Source organism: Aulonocara sp. 'chitande type north' Nkhata Bay, linkage group LG3 (genome assembly GCF_057382095.1).
Source record: "Aulonocara sp. 'chitande type north' Nkhata Bay isolate Kocher_YH1m ecotype deep benthic linkage group LG3, A_spYH_male_GT1.1, whole genome shotgun sequence".
Classification (NCBI taxonomy): Eukaryota; Metazoa; Chordata; class Actinopteri; order Cichliformes; family Cichlidae; genus Aulonocara; species Aulonocara sp. 'chitande type north' Nkhata Bay.
In genome coordinates this window covers 6,023,047-6,046,186 of record NC_141346.1, presented here as the reverse complement: position 1 = coordinate 6,046,186, position 23,140 = coordinate 6,023,047, and the positions used below count along the sequence as shown (strand labels likewise).

General features: G+C 40.8%; 1 protein-coding gene and 1 pseudogene across 1 annotated transcript; both read left to right on the top strand.

Annotated features, from left to right (window-relative positions):
• Nucleotides 1-23,140, top strand: part of LOC147333656 (uncharacterized) — a 166,827-nt pseudogene that overhangs the window by 52,275 nt on the left and 91,412 nt on the right.
• Nucleotides 358-5,957, top strand: LOC147333659 (GTPase IMAP family member 9-like). Its single transcript, XM_086269288.1, has 2 exons — nt 358-434; nt 4,733-5,957. The coding sequence occupies exons 1-2, from the start codon at nt 425-427 to the stop codon at nt 5,479-5,481; spliced, it is 759 nt and encodes a 252-aa protein (XP_086125414.1). The 5' UTR covers nt 358-424; the 3' UTR covers nt 5,482-5,957.

The following is a 23,140-nucleotide window of genomic DNA, read 5'->3' as shown; positions in this document are numbered from 1 at the left end:
AATGATAGTATCAGGCTGCAACAAAAAAAAAAAAACAGTCCAGGGGGTCTGAATACTTTGTTAACTTACTGCATAAATTGAGTTCCTTCATTGTGGCTGACTGTACCATTTTTCATACTAACTAGTAACTAACTGACCACATGTCCAAAGATGCCAGTTTAACTTCCAGATGAGAACTCTGCAATGCATCCAATAAAACCACCAGCATGGACTTTTGTGCTTGCTGATATATGTGTACCTGACCGTGATTTTGTGTCTTCTTGGCCTATTTTAGCTACATGGCTTGGCACTATAAGAACATGATGTGTTTACAGGGAGGAGCTTGAAACTCCATATAATACTGAGCTGAAGGGGAAAAGAAAGTATTCAGCAGCAGAACATCGACAGAGACACTTCACGGAACAACTGCCTGAAAGAAACAGAGATGGCCAGCAGTAAGTACACTTGTAGCATATATATACTCAGTGTTTGTAGACAGAGGGACATATACGTTTTTATATGAATTTGAATGAAGGGTAAAAAAGTTCAAGAACTCCCTGTTTAAGAGATTATTTTACTTTTGGATCTATATTTAATGTTGTTCCTTTGTCCAAAAATGTTGTTAAAAGGCAAAATGACTGTCTGAAATTCTTTTCTAGTGAATTGTTCTGTCAGCAGATGATTAACTGAGTCAGAGTCAGCAAGTTAAAAAAAAAAAGTTTTATATTTTAAGCTAACCACTGTGTCATCTCTATTTTGCACAATCTTGGAGTGATTAAAGGGAAAAGATTGCCACGCATAAGTTTGTGCATGTCAAGAGCTGTGATCTTTCTGATAACTTTAACTGAAATCCCAGCTGCTCATATTCATCATCAGGAAAGGTCAGATGATGAACATTTCAAATCTTTCTAAAACCGCTGACTCCTCACAGCTCATCATAACAAACAGCAGCCAGTGTGCCAGTTTGGCTCAGTCAGTGAGCAGACAACCACATGGCTGCAGAAGAGAAGCACGGGTTTGAATGTGACCAATAGCCCTTTGCTGTCTTTCCATCCTCTTTCCACTCCTGTAAATCGTCATTGCACCACTATCAAATGAAGACAGAACGTTATCTTCATTAAAAAAAAAAAAATAAAGCAGCAGCAGCCATTGTTCAATTTGACAATTTGTAGCACTCAGTGAAATGTTTTAATAAAGAACACGTCTCCTCATGTAAAGAACAGTAAAAATAGAATCCCAAAATATGGACATTTCAGTCAGGTCCTGATTTTGGACCCAGGCATGGTCTTTTGTGTCGAATCTGTATGTTCTCCCTGTGCTCACATAGATGTTCTTTGGTTAAGTTAATGTCAATGATAAGTCAGTGTTAGCAGTATCTCATTCTAAATCACCAGCCAGAAACCACGTGGGATCTATTTGTACATGTGAAGGCACACTAGTTATTTATCTATTGATGTTTATATGACACCAGAGGTTTAAAATGGATTTATTTAAAATGTCTCATCCATGCATAATGTACCTGTGTAGAATAACCTTGAAAACATGTTTATCACATGTGGTAGGCATAAATCAGCTTTGTCCCAAATTGTGATGTTTTTCCTGAACTAAGTGTTAAGGTCAGAATACAAATGAACAATCACCCTGGTTTGTCTTTGTTTTATCATGAATTAATGAATATATCTACCGTATTTTCACGACCATAAGACTCACTGTGCTAAAAGGCGCAGTCTCAGTTACGTGTGCCATTACTGTATTTAACACACACATAAGGCGCACTGGATCATAGGGCGCATACAAGTACCGTATGCGTATTTAAAAATAAAGCGGGAGCAAACCTGAGTTCGGTACCTTACTCACATTTTTATTACCAGTAATCGTCATCATCAACAACACACAAGCATACAAGTGTGCGTATTTAAAAATAAAGCAGGAGCAAAACAAAGTTTGGTACTCACATTTTTATCATCAATCAAACCCATCGAAGTCCTCATCCTCTGTGTCTGAATTGAACAGCTGCGCTAAATCTCCATCAAACATGCCAGGTTCACTTTCTTCACCGTCAGAGTCACTTTCAGGTAGCTCCATGCCCTCCTGGGTTTTAATTGCACCTTAGAACACATATGCATCAACACTACAATGAGCGGGTGGAGGGAGGTTTGGAGTCTTCTCCCACCCCCATTCTCTGCGGCCTGCTGGAGCGGGAGGGCTAGTAGGAGGAGTTGGCCGTCCGCTGCGGTCTGGGGTGTGGGGCCTCCCTGCTGCTGCGGAGTCGGGGTGGTCTGCCTCTCCCCACCGCAGGGAAAAGGGTAACACCACCTGGGTCTGGGTGCAATTCCCCCCTCCAGGGGCAAGGGTACCTAGACCCGGTTTGTAGAGTACGCTTGGGGAGTGTGATTGTGTGTACAGCGTCTCTTTATGTCTGTCTCCACGTTGGTTGAGTGTGGAGTGAGTGCATATGAGAGCATGAGGGTGGGAATGGATGTTTGTGTCTGTGTGTGCCTGTATGTCTGTGTCTATATGTCAGGTTGGGTATCAGACGCCACCTCTCTGGGGACACCTCAGGCCCTCCAAGGTTTGGAGGCCTATCTCCACCCACCACCACTTCCCCTGCCGGTGGCGGACTCCCTCAGGTGTCGGTGTGTTGGTGGTTCTTTGTGTCTGGGGGTGGGCGTCCGGGTACACACCGGCTCACTCCTTGGCGGCCGCTTGTCGGGGCCTGGGGCCTGGGGCTCGCTCGGGCCCCTTTGGAGGTGGGGTGCCCCCGGCCTCTCGGCCTGGGGCTCGGTCACTCAGGCACAGCTGGGGGCCGGCGGAGCTCACGGGCGCGTCACTGCAACTCCCCCTGACTTCTGCTCCGCGGCTGCTGGGCGAGCCCTCATCTGGGACTCTCCTCAGCTCTTACTGGAACAGTGGCACGGCTGCCCCTCTGTTGGTCTTCCATGGTCTCTTGTGTTCTGGGGGCCTCTGGATGTCTGGAGTTCTGATCTCCTCCATACCCACTTCACACCCTGGAGGACGGGGCTGTGGCCCCCCCACACTCCCTAGCAGATCATTACATGGAGAAACCATTGGAATGCAAGCATGCTGATCCACACAGGTATGCACACATGGGTATTCACAGACGCGGACTAAAGCTTTCTTGGCTGCTGCCTCAAAGCACACTGTGCGCTGTCTATCTTGCGTGCTGCACAATATCGTTTATTATTTAGTAAATATTGATATCTATGACCAGCTAGTTTATTGTGATGGTGCTTTGTTTTCTCTATTATTATGTTGCTCTTTGTTGTTTGCTGTCTCCTCTGTTTGTTTTTTTTGTTTGTTTTTTTTTTTTTTCTCCATACAGGTGACCCAGGAGTTCTTTTTTTTTTTTTCTCTCTCTTCCCCCCCCTTCTCACCGTCTCTTCTCCCCTTTGGTTTTCTTTCTTTCTCTCCCCCTCTTTCTCTCATTCATTCCCCCTGTCCTATTTATTAAAAAAAAAAAAAAAAAAAAAAAAAAAAAAAAAAAAAGACAAAGGATGAACTGAAGCTCTGCCATCACGTAATGTCGCATACTGCTGTTTCTGATGTCATTTAAGAAAAAAGAAAAAAAAAAAAAAAAAAAAAAAAAAAGAGTCACTTTCCGTGCCGTGCGGCTCCTCGGAAATGATGCCGGCTTTTGCGAAAGCTCGAACAACAGTGCCAGCAGCCATGTTAGCCCAAGCATCTACAATCCATTGGCAAATTGTGGCGTAACTCGCCCGGCGCTGCCTTCCACTCTTGGTGAAACTGTGGTCTCCATCGGTCATCCATCGCTCCCAGGCCGCTCGCAGCCTTACTTTGAACGGGCGGTTCACACCGATGTCCAGCGGTTGGAGTTCCTTGGTCAGGCCTCCCGGAATGACAGCAAGCTCACAGTTCATTCGTTTCACTTGTTTTTTCACATCGGCTGTGAGATGGGCACGCATAGAGTCACAGATCAACAGCGATGGTGATGCGTGGAAAAAACCACCTGGTCTCCTTACATACACCTCCCTCAGCCACTCTTTCATCATTTCCTCATCCATCCAGCCCTTTTCATTTGCCTTAATGATGATTCCTGCTGGAAACTTCTCTTTAGGCAAAGTCTTTCTCTTAAAAATCGCCATAGGCGGCAGTTTCTGTCCATTAGCATGGCAGCCAAGCACAACAGTAAAAGAAGACTTTTCATACCCCGTTGTGCGTATCGCTACCGTGCTGGTCCCCTTCTTCTCCACAGTGTGACTCACCGGGATGTCAAAAGTGAGCGGGACCTCGTCCATGTTAGTGATGTGGCTGGGCTGGATGTGTTTGCTGCAGTAGGAGCGGAAGATGGCCAGCTTTTCCTTATAATCCGCTGGAAGTTGCTGCGCTACCGTAGTGCTGGTCCGGATGGAAAAATGGCACCGTTTCATAAAAAGTGAAAGTGAAACTGCTTTTAGTTTTAGTGACCGTCGTAACGCTTCTCCCGCTCGTTCTTTGCTCGATGATCCACCGCTCGAGTCTTTCCTCCAACTCGGCCACACTTCACCCTTTAGCGTTCTCATGGTGTTCTCTACTACGTCCTCATTACAACACACAGGGCGCACTGCGCTATAGGGCGCGCCGTACTTTTTGAAGAAAATCTAAGACTTTTAAGTGCGCCTTATGGTTGTGAAAATATGGTACATCAGAAATGTTTCAAATGTTTTCTTTACTTTGTAGAAATCATAATCAATGTGAATAACATGTACAATTACTATGTGTAACTGTTAAACAGAGAAACAGCTGAACATGGTGCTCGTTGGGAAAACTGGAGTTGGGAAGAGTGCAGCAGGAAACACCATCTTAGGAAGACCGGCTTTTAAATCTACATCATCTGCTGGCTCAGTGACATCAGAGTGTGAGAAGGTCTCTGGAGACTTTGAGGGTCAAACACTGGTTATTGTTGATACTCCAGGTCTGTTTGACACTAAAGATCAAGAGAAAGTGGTTGGAGAGGTCATGAAGTGCATCATGTACTGTGCTCCTGGTCCTCATGTGTTCCTGATTGTGATTCAAGCTGGCAGATTTACAAGTGAAGAACAAGAAACAGTGAAAATGATTCAGAAGATTTTTGGAGAAAAGGCAGCAGGTTACACCATAGCCTTGTTCACCCGTGGAGACGACCTGGAAGCAGATAATATCACTGTAGAAAAATTTATCTGTGATAATCAAGCTCTCTGTGGCTTCATGAGTCAGTGTGGTGGAGGTTATCATGTTTTTAACAACAGAAGCAAGGATCCTTCTCAGGTCAAACAGCTGCTGGAGAAGATCGACACCATGGTTCAGAGAAATGGTGGAAGCTACTACACCTCTGAAATGTTAAAAGAGGCTGAGAGAGCCATAACCGAAGAGATACATTATCTTCAGAAGGACGATCCAAATCTGACAGATAAAGATGCAAGAAAACAGGCTCTTAAAAACCCATACTTTAAGCCTCCTAAAATCATAGTCGAAAAAGTGACAGAATTCTGTGTTATACTGTAATATTCAGTATTTCTGAGCTGCAGCTCATTAGAAATAGATGTAGGACAAAATAAGGGTAACGGCGTGAAGTTATTGAATACTTCACATTTACCTAAATGTTTCTCACATTTTACAGCACAGGAGCTTAATAATGATTAACGATTAATGCTTCTTGGTGTGTTCATGAACTCTTTGCTGTAAACCATTAACATTATATTAGATTTGAACCTGCAGAGCTGTCTGCTTATTGAATGATGCATCATGAATCAATTAGATGAACATTATTGATAAAGCCTGTTTTATTGTAACCAACCAGTTAGTGCAGACAAATATTCACTGACACTAAAAACACGTCATAAATAGAATAAAGGAAACTCAATGAGCTGACACAACATACTTTAATGCTGTTAGAGCTCTCATTTAAATCTATAATGAATGATTGTAAAGACATAAAGTGATGATTTTTATCAAATAAAGACAAACATATTAAACACAAATGTGTGTGTCTGTTAAATTTACTCCAAATGCAGAACCTCATCAATAAGAAAATCAGTCAGTTAGTTTCTGGAGTCAACTTGAAGGAAACAAGCAGCTTCCTGCCTCATGAGTCTCTGTAAAGTGATCTATGACTTAAACTGTTGCAGGTAATGTGTAAACCTGGTAACTCTTGCATCTTGGCTTATGAAGCTCAGCTTATTATGTCTTAGCAGTACAAGCTAGCTACGTGTTTTGTAAGCTGCTGTGCTCATCACAAATAAAGCTGGAAGCAGCTCAGACTTTTAGAACCCCAAAGGACCCCAAAGCGCTTTACATATCCAGTCATCCTCCCATTCACGCATACATTCACACACTGGTGATGGCAGCTACCGTGTAGCCACAGCCACCCTGGGGCGCACTGACATTTTATAATTATTACTTACATTTTGATTAGATACCTTGAGTTTGTAAATGATCAGATTACATAATTGGAATACAATGTATCCAATTCAGGGCTGCGGGAGGATGAAGCCTATCCCAGCTGATACAGGACAAAGACAGGCTGCCAGTTTATCCCAGGGCTAACACGATATGTGTAACAGAAAATCCACTTAAATGTTTGATATTTCTTATAATAATCATAATTATGACTATTATTTAAAGGTTTCTTTATAAATACATTTTGATTTTTTTTATAACCTCTAAAATATAAACCTGAGCTGTTAAATTCTGACCTCTGACCTCACTGCAGCTCCCTCTTGGAAGTACGTCTGCTTCCTGTCTACCCCCAGTGTTGACCGCCTGCCCTTGATATCACGTACTGTACCTGAGGAACAAAACAGGACAAACACTTGCCTTCATTTAAGAAGTACATTCATACAGAGGTAATCTATGGAAACACACTAGTTCACCCTTTGGGAGGAATCAGTTCCTGTGAAACATTTCTTTAAATCAACATCGTGGAGAATGAATGAAATGAGTTCTTCAGGTGACTCAGCAGTCCCACACTGACAAATGAAATCTAGTTAAACTATTAAGCATATTTGCTCTTCTGAAATCTGTGTTAAACAACAACAAACATAAATTAGTAACAAAAATACAGCTGAGTATAGGCTTTACAAACCACCAGCAGCCATAATGCTAAATTTTAATCTTCAAATGTTTCTGAGCCGTCTTCAACCTGCTTTTAACACATTAAAGTCCCACAGTCAATGCAGCCTGACTCAATCCTAGATGTTCAGCACACAGAGACACAGAGGTGCCGTTTAAAGTTTAGTGTTAACCTGAGTCACTGATCATTTGCAGTATTACAGAGTCTGGCAGTCTTTGCATGATATCCACGTCACTGTACATTTCTAGCTGACTCTCAGGTGTGACAGGTGTGCCAGCAGGAAAGAGTAATAATAACCTGCATCCTGAGGTTTGTCATGCAGGATTAAAGGAGCCAGGCTTTGTTCACACAGCTGGGATTGTATTTTACACTGACCCTGGGTCAGTATAAGTATCATACAGTTTAAACGAAGCACTGAAACTTGCACATATTTATTATAGATGCACTGAAGCTAATCGAGATATTTGCTGTCAGTCTGTGGCTGCGATTAAACACTTTACTGGAAACTTTATTAACTAGTAACTTCATCAGTCATGACAGAAGCTAATATTTCTGTGCTAACATCGTTTAACCAGTAACAGCTTTACTCCAATATAAGCTAACGTTTACACCGTAACTTTAAGCTAGCACCATAAAGACGGTAAAACACGTAATAATATCTACAAATGCATCTTAAAGCTGTTATATTAGTCTTCCCACGCTCCTGTTAGTGATCCTCCATCTGGATGGATGAGAACAACCTTCTGAACAATCTAGCAGGAGATGGCCCATATCTATGGGACTGATTTGTGCTAATAACGCCCATTGTATGGACTGATAACACACTGTAAGACCGAATAGTAATAGTTTGATAAATGAAATGAGTTGCAACCACTTAAAACACCGTTATAAGTTCATACACCTTAATTTTTTTAAGTAGTTTGAACAAGTTTGTTTTTTCAAGTTATCAGTACTTGAATATGTTGATTAGTTTCAGAAATTTCCCTCGAATAATTTGAGTCGAGACTGACGTCACGTACGTGCCTACGTACGTACGTACGTGCGCCACCTGTTCTTCATGAGGAGCTGGGAACCATCTTGGAATCGCCGCTTCGTCCGAATGCCCGCTCATTACTCCGAAAGAAAGCTGTGGAACGTTAATTTCCGAACAGAAATAAAATCACTTGGAAGGGTTTTTTGCTGCATTGCCTTTGACGCTGGATAAAGGAGGACGTGCTGTGGTATGTTACAGACCTTTGAACTGGAACAGCTAACGCTCTGCACTTGGCTAGCTGCATTTACCGCCTTTGCAGCAATTTTGTCTTTGTGAGCGCTTTTGTGGTAAGTTTTTATTTTTTCTGAAACCTTATTTCTCCTTTGTAATATGAATTTTTATCGTCATAAATGTTGAATTGTAGCAGGCATTTAAGAATTGCTTTTCTTTTTTTCTTTTTTTTTAAAATCCATGCCACCTTGTGTACAAATAGGGTTACAGTGTATGGTCTTGGTGGCATTAGCCCCAAAGTGTGTTTTGCATGAATTGTGCTAATAAGCTCACATTTAGTATAACACATTATTAGTCCCAGCAGAGGCGAGCACTAAAGCTAAGCCCTGCTCATACATTTCTAATCTCTTACTACTGTAAAATAAGTCTTTAGCAGGCGTTTCTAGAGTGCTAAACAGATTTGTAGTTTATAAACTGCCTTGTGGATAAATTGTTGAGTCTTTGTTGCACTGCAGCGCTGCTTAGCTAACTCATTTGCCAACTGGTGGAACTTGAAAGCTATGTTTAGTTCTCTGGAATTATACATATTAAAACTGGGGCATCAATATTGTAGGCACAGGATGATATAAGGAGTTATCAATCATCATATAATTAGGTGGTAGAACTTGGTTTGGGTTGCAAATAATTCTGTATACAAGTAGGAATGTTGAATCTTCTGAACTATTAAGTTGTTGCGCCTGGTCTATTTCAGGTTAACTTGAGGGTGAACCCATCAATAATACATTTACCAAACAGTTTTTTTTTCTCTAATTTTATTCTCAACCCCAGTGTACATTAGAAGGACTTTTTGAGTTTATTTTTGATGTTATATTGAAATAAGGTGAAATTCCTGTGTTATTATTAGTTAAGGGTTAGTTGACTTCTGGCCTAGTTATGTTTCATCTGTCACCTTGGTTATGTGTCTTGTCTGTTCTCTGTACAGTCCGTCTTGTCTTCTGTGTTTTACTTTTATGTCCATGCCCTCATTTCCCTAATCTGTTTCCTTGAGTCTCCCCATGTATTTATGCATGTTCCATGTTCTATTTGTCAAGCTTGTGTTGTCTTGACTGCGTCCCTTTCTTGTTTCTGTTTTACTGTGAAGAGTCTGGTGTTCCATGTTCAGTTTGTTTTGTTGTACTTACCCTGTGGCATTCAGGTTCATTTGTGTCAGCTGTGTTTCCCAGGTGTTTCCATTTCCCTCTTTTCCTATGTATTTAAGTCCTCTGTCTTCGTCTGTTCAGTGTCTATTTATCTGCATGTCAAAGTCACAGAATTTCTGCTACTGCTCAGGTTCATGTTCATGCTCGTGTTTAGACTTCTTTCACTTTTATGCTTGCATGTCCCTGTTAAGTTTCATGTTGTCTCTTATTGTTTTCAATGTTAGTTTAGGTTTTCCGCAGTTAAGGTTTTAGTTTAGTTTCACCCTTGTTTCGCTTTGCCTGGCTTTTATGTTTTTGGACATCACCCTGAAATAAACAGCTTGGTTTTTGTTTTTTTTGGTTTGTTTTTTGTTTGTTTTTTTTGAAGAGTCAGTTCTGTCTCACCTTCGTCTGCTTTTGGGTCCGCTCCATAAACACACCAGCGATCCCCGCATTACATTTTCCTTGTTGTTCCAGTTTTAATATGTTGTTTGTAACTCTTTGTCTAATTTGTATATCTATGTGATGGTATTAGCAAATGTTTAAAAAGTGGTTGTTGTTAGACCACCTGTATGTATACAGTGTTTGATAACTGATTATGTTAAAAAAAAAAAGTGACAAAGCGCTGGACAATAACGTATTATACCTATTTCTTTCTCTCTCTTTTCAGGTTAAGGCTGAAACTCCTTGCTGGTGTTGAAAGATACTATTTTGGTATGTTGATTGCTAAAAATAAGAAAAAACACTGATAGCACTTCCACAGTTACTTTAAAAAAGTAAAACAAAAATCATACAATGGCGTTCAAGTGCAAACTTTGTAATCTTATCTTTGGAAAACAGATAGAGGTGCTTGAGCACTATCGGTTACATCATAGGAATGTTTCCTCAGTCAGTCCTTTGCCATGTCCATATGATTGCTGTATCTGTACATTTCAGTCACTGAATGCTTTGAAAATTCATTTAACACGGATACATTCTCAGAAAGTTTTGCAAAGTAGAGATCAAAGTGCAGTATTTCTTTGCCCTCTTTGTGGTTGTAGCCAACCATTCAATGATAAAAATGTCCTTAGTCACTTAAGGACACATCTAAAACAGCATGAGACATTGGATTGCCCTTTCAAAAATTGTCACTACCGTACTAATGTGTATTCTTCCTTCAATACCCATAGAAGTAGGTGTCATCCTGATGGTGATATTTCAGCCTTTAAGTGTGAAATTATCCTTAAAGAAACTGCTAACCATCCTTTACAGAGTAATGTTGACTATGAGGATGCTGGTCCCTCAAACTATGACTATGAACTTCAAAGTCCTTCCTCTAATCCTTCTGAGTCCACACATGACACTGAGGAACTGCAAAATCAGTTAAAAAACAACTTGTCTTCAACCTTCTTAAAAATGTACAGTGTTCTTCATGTGTCAGAGAGAGCAATACAGAACATCATTGACGACTTGTTGCAGATATTCTCAGTGTCCAAACCTCTTGTGAGAGACTCTATTACCAACATTCTGCACCAGCATAATCAGCCAGTGAGTGAAGTCGTACTGAATGAGTTGGTGGAAGATGTTATGAACACAAATGTTTTTGTTAATGCAGCTACAGCAGGTGCAGAGTTATCCACTGCTAAGTGGAGGAAAACCTTTGTGAGGAGCCATTACCCTCTAGTAATGCCTGTCCAATACTCTCTAGGTTCTAGTGGTCCCACAGTAGTATATGTCCCAGTATTGCAGATGCTCCAGAGTATGTTCAAAAATACTGATATTCTTGATAAAATCAAAGAAACTAAACAATCACTACCTGGGGTGTACATGTCTTATACAGATGGGACATATTTCAAAGAGAACCAGTTTCTGTCAGCAGCCGGAGAGCTGAGGTTGTCACTGATTTTGTATGTGGATGACATTGAGCTAGCCAATCCTTTAGGCAGAGCTAGAAAGATCCACAAACTTACTGCAGTTTATTGGTTACTTGCCAATCTACCAAGTCAGTACAGGTCAAGCCTACATGTTATACAACTAGCTTTGCTGTGCAAAGTTTCTGACCTGCAGAAGCATGGTTATGAAAATGTTCTTTCCCCTTTGTTGAAAGATTTGCAAACTCTGGAGCAGGAGGGCCTCTTCATAGAAACCCTTGGTGAATGCATCAAGGGTTCTGTGCTCTTTGTGGCAGCTGATAATTTAGCTGCTCATGGTCTTGCGGGCTTTGTCCAGTCTTTCAGAGCACATCATTTTTGCAGATTCTGCTGTTGCACTGCAAATCAGATGCAGACCACTGAAGTTTCTGAAGGTGAATTCACCATGAGAACAATGGAGTGTCACGATCTTCTTGTGGAAAAAATTGTACAAGAAGATAATTTAAACCATGTCGGTGTAAAAGATGATTGTCCCCTCAGAAAAGCACTGCAGCACTTTCATCCCATCACTGGTTTCCCACCAGACATACTGCATGATCTTTTTGAAGGGATTGTGCCTGTGGAGTTGGCGCTGTGCATTGGAGAACTTATTCGGCGAAAATACTTTTCTTTGGAATATCTAAATACAAAAATCCGCACATTTCCATACCAGCACTCAGACAGACTTGATAAACCCCAACCGATTCCCAAGAATTTTGCATCCAAGCTAAGCATAGGGGGAAACGGGCATGAAAACTCCACCTTGTTGAGATTAATACCACTTATGGTGGGAAGTAAAGTCCCTGAGCAAGATGAAGTATGGGCTACAATGATGGATCTCAAAGAAGTTGTACAGCTTGTATTGTCTCCATCTTTCACAGAAGAATCTATTCAGTACCTGCAAACCAAAATAAAGGAGCACAGACAAGGCCTTAAAACAGTGTTTCCTGATTTTAAGCTCAAACCCAAGCATCACTACATTGAGCATTATCCTGAGCTAACAAAGCGCTTCGGTCCTTTGATTAACCTGTGGACCATGAGATTTGAGGGAAAACATCGTTTTTTCAAAGGAGTTATTCAGGATACAAAGAACTTCAAGAATGTTTTGGAAACACTTGCAACCAGGCATCAGCATATGATGGCATATCACCTCAATGGACCCTTGTTTTTCAAACCGCAAGCGCAAGCTTCAAGTGTCACCTGTGTCCAAGTTGCAACTTTGCCTGAAGTAGCACAAGATTTTATCAAGACTAAGACAGACAGCCAAAACATATACACCACTCATAAAGTGTCCCTAAATGGAACGGAGTATGCAAATGGAATGTTTGTCTCTGCAGGCCAGACTGGAGGACTTCCAACATTCAGCAGGATTGAATATCTTCTGCTTGTAAACAATTCCATTTCCTTGTTTTGCAGGAATTACGAATGCTGGTACATTGAGCATTTGAGGTCGTTTGAGCTGACATTAACAGACAGTTTTTCGGTGTATCAGCTGCCGGAGCTAAATGATACAGTAAGTCTGACAGCATATACTGTTGATGGACATCTGTTGTTGACACAAAAAAGATTCATTCTGATCAGACAGTCTGTCTGATGTTCTGTCTCAGCTCTTCAGAACCTATGATCTCCAGGTAGGTGGGGTTTTGTCTTGGGTTTTTTTTTTTTTTTAATAAGATTTATTTAATTTGATCCATTTTAACTGCCATTCTTGACTAGGTAAGCCAATAATTAAAAAAAATGTTCTTCTGATGTAGGAACAAGTTGATATTCATGCCCGATGTGCTGTTGTGCTTCATGCCCTCCCTGCCTATTTGCACGAAGACACCTCTACCTTCATCAAAACGTGGGATGTAAGTTTTTGAACAGTATCCAAGTATCAAACTTGTTTAGATTTCACAAACCATTATGCCACTTTGACAGTGTGAGAAGTATCTCCATCCTTTGGGTCTGTCTACAACAGTGTCCATGTCACATAATGGGGGAAACACCACATATTCTTAATGTGTATAGACCCTACGCTTCTATAATGTTCCTAGCCCAACCATACATCACTGTACATTTATTTATTTTTTATTTTTTAATAATAGAACTCCCATTGACTTTCTGTAGTTATTGCCATGAAGAGGTATGACTTTGCTTTATGAGTACTAGTTGTCATTTTCATTTTTCTCAAGTTTTTGGTGTGTTTTGGCTTTTTTGTTGTTCAAACACTTGATTTCTAAGATGGGGATAATCCAGTACTTGTATAGTGAGTTGTGTAGATGAGACTAAGGCTATGTTCACACTGCAGGCAAAAGCGCATCAAATTTGATTTTTTTTTTTTTTACCCTATGCAACCCATATCCGATCACGGTATGACAGTTTGAACGGCACAAATCCGATATTTTCAAATCCGATCTGGGTCACTTTCGTATGTGGTACTGAATCCGATACATATCCGATATTTCAGAAAGCGACTGCTGTTTGATGGTCATGTCGCATTAAATCCGTCTTTTAGGTCACTGACACAAGACAGACGCCAATTGTCAGCTACGGAGAAGCGCCCGAAAAGACATCGTGGACGCTTTCTGGCCATCCAGTGTAAATGTCAGTGAAACTGTTGGGAAGACAACGTTTTATTTATACTGTATAACTGCAGATTCTGACAGAAACCTGCAACTATCCTTTGAAGCACCGCTCCTCTCTAAAACAGCAATAAGAATCATTATTAGTTTATCTACATTATTATGTAAATAACAAAATAACTTAAAGCAAAAATTGGGAAACGTGAAGTCCGAAGTCTTTATATTAAGGGCCATCAATCAAACAATACTGTTCGGTCTGGGTCTAAGCAGAGTGCATTTTGTGTGACATCTTCTTTTGCGCATGCGGGCCACTTTGAGGGTTCACACTAGAGCGCGTTTGCTGTCGCATTTTAGTTGTAGTGTGAACAAGCAGACAAAAAAAATCGGATTTGATCAAAAAAATCGGAATTGAGCATTAAGACCTCCAGTGTGAACGTAGCCTAAGAGAAATAGGAATGCACTAACATGTAGTAATTTTGTTTTCTGTAGATGATGCATTCTGATGAACCAGATATTAGTGAAGTGCCACTTGGACTCCTCCTGATCAGAGCCAATTCCAGTGATGCAACATTCTTCTGCCCTGAGAAGATTGCAGTTTTGGTCGAGGGTAACATGATCATTGATTTCCCCACCCTGGCTGATGCATTTCTAGTAATATTTGGACTGACTTATGCCCTGCATCTAAGCTACCCAAAATGTTTGGCCAACACATTTGACTTTATTCAGAACGTGTTGATGGGTCTGGAGGATGGGAAGTTGAAGCCAAAAGTGCTGAGTCTCAAAAATGATCTTTTGGCAGCAGAATAATGTCCAGGGTTCCTACACAGCCCTCAAGTGCCTGTTAAAGCAAGTAAATAGTTTATCATTTTTCCAAGTCTGGATAAGTTTAAAAAAGAGAATACAAGCAATAAAATGTTGACATTTGCTTACTCTCATTTCATACTCGATTGTCTAAAAGCCAAACATCCAAAATAAAAGGGGAAGGTGATAAGGAGTTTTACAAGACTTTGTTTTATGTTTCTAAAGGAGGATTTATCTATTTAAGGTTTTATTGGTCTGTTGTTGACAGCATGATTGCACTGTACAGATGTGTATATTGGTTTAGTAATAACCCTTTGCTGTTTTTGTAATAACAGTATTGGCATATTTAAAAAGGTTCCCAATAATATTCCAGTGTATTAGCTGCACTGTAATTTACTTTCATTCAGTTTCCCCACCTGGCAATGCAGGATTTTCTGTGGGTTTTTTTATTTATTTATTTTTTATTATTATTATTTTTTTTAACAAAAATGCCATACTCAACTGTTAATGCCATCTAAATACTGTTGTATTCAGATTTCACATGTTGTGAAAGTCTGTATTTCTAATATTGTAACCTTGTGCCTACACTTGACATTTCTGAAATTATTCCCAATAATATTTGGTGAATTTGAATTTGTCTTTGTCTTTTTTTTTCTGAACATACATGCAAGGAAATTTAATTTGTCATTTATTACTGTACTGCATTTGTCATACCGAAAGAGGATCTCAGCTCGATCCCCTTGCTACACACAAGTATTTTTGGTTCTCTGAAAAAAGGCAAATGTTAAGACATTGTGTCTTCACAAGTTAATGTTACTCAATAAATTTGTAAATTTAATTTATGTTGTCGGTCTTGTTTGTCATGTTTTTACAAGTGTAGTTGCTTATTTCTAGCACTTTTTTTTTTAAATTATTATTATTATTATTTTTTTATATCCAATTCAAAACACAGTAAATTTGGCTACCACAGGAGTTTGGGTGTATTTTAAAGTTTTGAGTATAATTAGCTTAAAATGGTTAACATTTTAAAACCAAATATTAATTCCTTAAGTTTACTTGATTTATACTTGTACTTGAAACTGAAAATATTAAGTAGAGAGTACCAAACCAAGAATGTGGATATAACATGAAAACATTTATCATTGGTACTTAAAAATATTTATCTAAAGCTAATAAATAAAGTGTGTTTAATTGACTTTCATCTTTGAGTTTTAGTTACTTAAAATATTTTATGTAATCAGTTTCACCAAAAGTTTTGAGTAAAATTAACTTATTGGGTTTTACAGTGCAGCCGAAGCGGGTGAATAAAGTCACCCAGTAGCTAGCTGTGCCATTACCCAGCATACATCACTCCCTCCGTAAATGCAATAAACGATACAAAAGTATCGTTCTACCTGTTTTTCAGGTAGTTGTTTACATTATATAATTTATTGTGTTCTGTATACGTCACTACAATGTGATTTGGAAAATGTCTAAATATACCGACAACAGGCACTTCCGCGGCAATCTCTTCAATCGGAGGACCCTTCACGTCAATTCCCGACGCGAGGGGGGTACCCTGCGCGTCCATAAGTGAAGCAGAGGGAGCCTGACCATGCGTCACACGTTTGACGAGTTGGGAGTGAGAACGTGTTGGCTGGAGCCACTCGCCTAGCTTGGGAGTCACCGCACCTAGTGCTCCGATTACCACGGGGACCACCGTCACCTTCACCATCCACATCCTCTCGAGCTCTTCTCTGAGCCCTTGGTATTTCTCCAGCTTCTCGTGTTCCTTCTTCCTGATATTGCTGTCATTCGGAACCGCTACATCGATCACTACGGCCGTCTTCTTCTGTTTTTCTACCACCACTATGTCCGGTTGGTTAGCCACCACCATTTTGTCGGTCTGTATCTGGAAGTCCCACAGGATCCTAGCTCGGTCATTCTCTATAACCCTTGAGGGCATCTCCCATTTTGACCTCGGGACTTCCAGGTTATACTCGGCACAGATGTTCCTGTACACTATGCCGGCCACTTGGTTATGGCGTTCCATGTATGCCTTCCCTGCTAGCATCTTGCACCCTGCTGTTATGTGCTGGATTGTCTCTGGGGCATCTTTACACAGCCTGCACCTGGGGTCTTGCCTGGTGTGATAGACCCCAGCCTCTATGGATCTTGTGCTCAGCGCTTGTTCCTGTGTATATACTGTGTATATTTATACTGGCAGTATGGAAAATGAATGTATGTGTTTGAAATAAAAATGAACTGAACTGAACTGAACCACAGGTCTCTCCAGCACGGCTGGAGGGGAACTGAGCCTAGCAGACGGACAACACACACAGTTTATGGTTCTCTGTATTCCTACATAGCAGCACAGTGATTGACACTAAAGAGTCCAGAGATACAGTACTGTCTACTTCATACTTTCACGGAAGAAAACAATGCATACACAGGCTTGACACACATGCACGGGTGACATAACCAGTGGGTTTCAAAACTTTCCTGTGCCAATGTTTTTGACCTCTCAGGGGACGTGCAGCAATAATCTGTATGTGTCAGTGACACTGATATAGGACCCAAAGCTTGGATTCTCTGAATGAAAACAGTGCATTTATTTACAGTGAAAATGACAACAATGTGCAGAATTTTTCAGCAAGTGCTCCAGGTGACAGTGTGAGTAATCCCTTGTGAGGTCTAGTGTTGCTTTAACAGTTATTCAGCACTTTGTTGATCACTGTGTGGTACAGGATGAACCATGGAGAAAGTAAACATCTGTTACGCAATTTCAAGTTGATTCCTGTAACAACACACAGTGGTTAAAATGGAAAACAGGCATGTTTTTCCCACACATTAAACCATGTGACAATCAGATAACATTGAAAAACCAGTTCAGTGTTGCCTGTTTGACATTAAAGCACCATGATAGCAATGGAAACTTAGGGCACAGCTTCACAGATCATTAAAACTTTATTTGCGACTTGTTGAAGCACTTTAAACTAAAAGACATTGTTTCAGGTATCTGGATGACACCTGGGTTGACATCAAATCTCAGCACACTTTACTGATCACATCAAATTCAACAGGGAGGACATGAAAAGTGGCAGGTTAGCCTTCTTAGACTGTGGGATTTCCATCAGTAATGGGTGACATTTAAAAGTTGATGTGTACCATAAACCTATGAATATGGGTCCGTGTTGAAGGTTTGACTCTCATCATCCACCTGAGCACAAACTGGGTGTCATCAGGACGCTACAACATACAACGATCACCATCCCCACAAACACAGCGGCCGGGGAAGCAGAAGAATATCACATCAAGAAGGCCCTGAGTAAATGTGGTTATCCCAGCTGGACATTTATCAAAGCTGGGAAGGCACCTAAAGAAAGCTCCAGTCAATCCAAGAGAGAAGGTCACATGCTGCCTAAGTGAAAACCCATAGTGATCCCTTATGTGTCAGGAGTATCGGAACAGTTGAGACGCATTTTCTCTAATCACTGCGTCTTTTTAGCTTTTAAACCCCAAAACATAGTGCACCAGGAAAAATTAGTCCACCCCATGGATCGACACCCCCGACACAAATGACCACCCTTATACAGCTCAGAGGCAGCAAGCCTTTCTGCAGACTATCCGTGATAAACTCCAGCAATTCATCACCCACCCAAAGGATTTGTAAAATTCGACCAGAGTTCTACCACTCTGAAAACTCATCAGAGCAGTATGAAGTTCATGCAAAGTTGGCTGAGCCTCCAATTTGCGATTGGCTTCAGCTGCCACCTGATGAAGTCCTTCGAAGAAACGATTGCACAAATTGGGATTATCTGAAAAATCGCTCTTTAAAAAGGTCCTTATAATAGCTGGCAGCAAACGTGCTGATCTCAGAAGGATCTGACATTGTGGAGCCACTGCCAGACATTAGAGAGTGAACAATCTTTCTTTGCCTATTCTTTTTTTCTAGTCCAAAGAAGAAGTGAGACGGGGCCTCCATCTCTGTGATACTGAGGAAACGTCACCTGACCAAAGCCCCTTTGGCCGTCCTGCCCAACAGGTCGGCAGGTCAGCCTTTTTGGATTTGAGGGAATCTAAAAGCTCTTGGTTTCCTGTTTGAGTTATTTCATTGTTGTATGTTCTCTAAAGGTATAAAACGAGGGACCACCGAAAGAAATTTTAAAAAGTATAAGAATGAAGAAAATGTAATTAACCCAAGACAGCAGTCAAAGCGATGTTTATTTTCTTTTGCATATCAGTAAATCTAAACATATTTTTAGTTGAATATGAGAAAATATTTTTTGTGACGTTAAGTTCTAAGTCAGTGGTTCTTAACCTTGTTGGAGGTACCGAACCCTAACAGTTTTATATGCACATTCACTGAACCCCTCTTTAGTGAAAAATAAAATATGATTTTTTTCAAATTCAAGACATACATATGTTTTTTACTGGTGCACAAAATGAACTGTGCATGTCACGGAGGAGGCTCTGCTGAACCCCTGAGACCGATTCACCGAACCCCTAGGGTTCGATCGAACCCAGGTTAAGAACCACTGCTCTAGAGTCAAATGGAAGCCATTTGTGGACACCTGTGGATCTGTAACAGAATGCCAGAAAGAAAAAAAATCTACATGTTAAATGCTTGAAGTTTAGCGTTTTCTTGGGTTTTTTATAAGCTCAGGCCACTAAAGGGAGTACAATAGAGATTCATTCATTCTTCTCCTGTTGTATGACCATGCAAGGGTCACCAGATGAACTACCATCGCTACAAAGTTAAATGATTAAAAACAAAACTTTAAAGCAAAACATCATTGGACATTGAAGTCATTTCATACTCTGTCTTTCTTTTATTACCCTTCTCCAGAATGTTACAACATATTGATGTGTACTTATCTATTTGCTAGAAAAATTCTTTCACTTTTCATATTCTTTATTGGGCCACCCATAAAAAGGGCAGCCCTGCCTGGTTGATCGCTGTAAATTAAAGGGTTTTGATACGTTATTATTAGTTAAAACTTGTGCTGTTGGATGTGTATACAATAATCGGATCCATTTCAGGAATGTTTCACCTAGTCCATATCTGGGGAGCACTTGTAAGAGATAATTCCATTCTATTCTATCGAAGGCTTTGCACGCATCTAGTGATAGCAGCACAGTGTCCTCACTATTGTTTTACTCATAAAGTACATTGAGGACACGTCTTATATTATGATAGCCTTGTCTCGTTTTAACAAAAACTTGTTGATCGTTTGTTATCAAATTGGGCCCATATTTATCTAGTCTCCTAGAGAGTGCTTTACACAAAATCTTCGTATCACATCCCATAAGACTAATTCCCCTATAAGAGGAGCATTCAGTCGGAGGCTTATTTGGCTTCAATAAAAGGGTTATTGTAGCTAATCTCAGTGAGTCTGGGAGTATTCCGGACTTATATGACTCCTCATACATGTTAAGAAGTGGCTGCATTAATTTATTTTTAAATATTTTATAGAATTCCATTGGAAGTCCATCAGGGCCAGGCGTTTTACCGCTATTCAGGTCGTCTATGGCTTCTGACAGGTCTTTTATTGTTAAAGGACTATCAAATGGTAAATGGCCTGTATTTATATAGCGCTTTACTAGTCCCTAAGGACCCCAAAGCGCTTTACATATCCAGTCATCCACCCATTCACACACTGGTGATGGCAAGCTACATTGTAGCCACAGCCACCCTGGGGCGCACTGACAGAGGCGAGGCTGCCGGACACTGGCGCCACCGGGCCCTCTGACCACCACCAGTAGGCAACGGGTGAAGTGTCTTGCCCAAGGACACAACGACCAAGACTGTCTAAGCCGGGGCTCGAACCGGCAACCTTCTGATTACAAGGCGAACTCCCAACTCTTGAGCCACGATCGCCCCGATCAAGGGCTGTTTTATCCTCTTCTGAGAGGGTTTGAAATTTTAACTGATCAAGAAATGCATCTTGTGTTTCTCTGTTTCCTGTATATTCGGATTGGTATAAAGATTGATAAAACTCTCTGAAATTTTTGTTTATTTCTAAAGGGTCTGTTGTTATAATACCCGATTTGGACTTTATGTGGGTGAAGGCCTTTTCTGCTTGCATCTTTTTTATCCTCCAGGATTTTTATCCTCCATTGACAAATGATGGGTCCTTTAACAAAAATGTTTGCATCCTCCATCGCTTTACACCTTGATCAACTTCACCCAATCTAACTGATAGACATACTGCTGCGTGATCACTAATCACAATACTGTTATACCAACAGTTCTCAACACAAGGTAGTAACTCTGTAGAGATAAGAAAGTAGTCTATCCGCGAATGACTTCGATAAGAACTAGAATAACATGAAAATTCCCTGTTATTTGGATTCCTTGTTCTCCAGACCTCATTTGTTCTCAAATATTTAATATAGTTAAAAAGTATTTTTCTAGTCTGGGTATGAGTAGTGTCAGCTTGAGACGACCTATCCAGGTTAGGGTCCAGGGCATAATTGAAGTCCCTTCCTGTGATATAAAGACCCTCAAAGGTTGATATTGTGAGAAATAGATTTTCATAGAAGGATGGGTTATCCTCGTTGGGGCCATCAGGTTTATTTCTAACATGGAGATACAGCCCTGCACAATTACATATCTCCCGTTTGGATCTGTAATCACCCTCGTAGTTTGAAATGGGATTGACTTATGTATAAGAGTAATGACTCCTCTGGCATGTCTAGTAAAAGAAGAGTAATATACCTGACCCTGCCATCTTTTGGTTAATAAATGTATCTCTGATGCAATAAGTTGAGATTCTTGTAGGAAAATAATTCTAGAGTTAAAATTTTTTAGTCGGTTTAATACTTCTTTCAGTTTAAATAACTTCCGTATTCCCCTAACATTCCAGGTCGTAATGTTAACGTTCAAAATGTTTTCTTTAGTTGTCCTCTCCATAAAATATTGTCAGACTGTTTACTTAAATAAACAAAGTAAAGGAAAAATTGAAGAAGCAGGTTTGCACATAAATTCACACACTCACACATACCAGATAAAAAACTTGTAAACAATTTCTGATTGAACCCTTGAACAAATTATTTGGAGGGCGTTAATCCACGTCACTGAGGAGTAACTAGTCAACGCGACCTCTCCAAAACCCCATAAATCAGACAGTGTACACTAACCATATAATGATACTGATTTTTCCCCTATAATAAAGTAAAGTTTACCCTTGGTAGGACAAAACAAAACAAAACAAAAAAACGACTTAGTTGAGTTTCAGCTGTTAATATACAACCCAAAAACGATTGCGATCAAACTTAGAACGAATATGCGCTTAAAAACTCCCAGTTGTGTTAACATAAGTCCCACGTAAATTCGAGCTCAGAATTTTATCTGTCTCTTATCAGTGACTCAATTACTGGCCGGTTATGTTGAAGCAGAGGCAGTCTTATGGAGTGTCTTAATGGTTAACCTGTTGTTTAACCGACTCACTGGTGATGAGCATCCTCTGCTGTTTCCTTCGGCAGATTCTTGTAGAATTTTTCGGCTTCTTGAGGTGTTGAGAAGAGGTGGATCTTTCCACCGTACAGGATCCTGAGTCTGCATGGGTTGTGCTGGAATCCACGGAAGGCATTGATATCAATAAACAGTTTGACAACCGGGTGAAATCCCTGTCGGATCCGAACCGCCTCCGCAGACAGATCCTGTGCAAATGTGATCTTCGCCCCATCATGTGTAATTTGTTGTTTTCTTGCTTCCCGATGTTTTCTTTGTGGACTGGGGTTGGGTTTAAGGAGACGTTTATAAATTTGCTCTTAAAGTAACCTTTCACTTTTTCTTCTGCCTTTATTACCCCACCATAAAATAGCGACTGCAACCTCTGATAATGTGTCAGTGACAAAAGTTCATCAGTTTCTTGTAAATTGTAAAACTGTTGACCTTTTGTCTACTGACCCATTATCAAAGTTTTGAGCTGCCATTTTTTGGTGGGGTAATAAAGATTCTTTCCCCTTTCGTCGCCTGTCATGAACAACCAACAAACTGTGAGTCTATCAGTGGAGACAACAAGCAGCAGTGTATTTTCGTAAGAAGCTTGGATCTGGCGCATCGGCCTAACTAGGGGGCTCTTCAGCTGACAGGGAGTTTGTTCCATCCTTGCAGGAGTCAACTCTGCAGGTGGGGGAGAGTCATAGGAGAGGTGTACAATAAACTTAACCTGGGTGTCTACTGTCTTGTGCAGTCTGGGAGACGATTGAATGTTGGGGTGGGTACAGTTTCCTCTGCGGTGGGGTCGGGTGGGCTGCCCCGGGTCCTGTGGGGCTGGGCATACCTGATGCCGTAGGCCCCAATCTGGATGGGCCTGGGCTCCCTTGCCTTGGTGGGTGCCGAAGGACGTGGGTGCCTACTGGGGTCAGCGGGGGAGCTGGCCCCAGGGAGGGGCATCTTGCTCCTCCCTTCTTTTCCTCCCCATCCCCGGCTGCCTCACCTCTTCCCGCTCCAACATACCCACCCACAC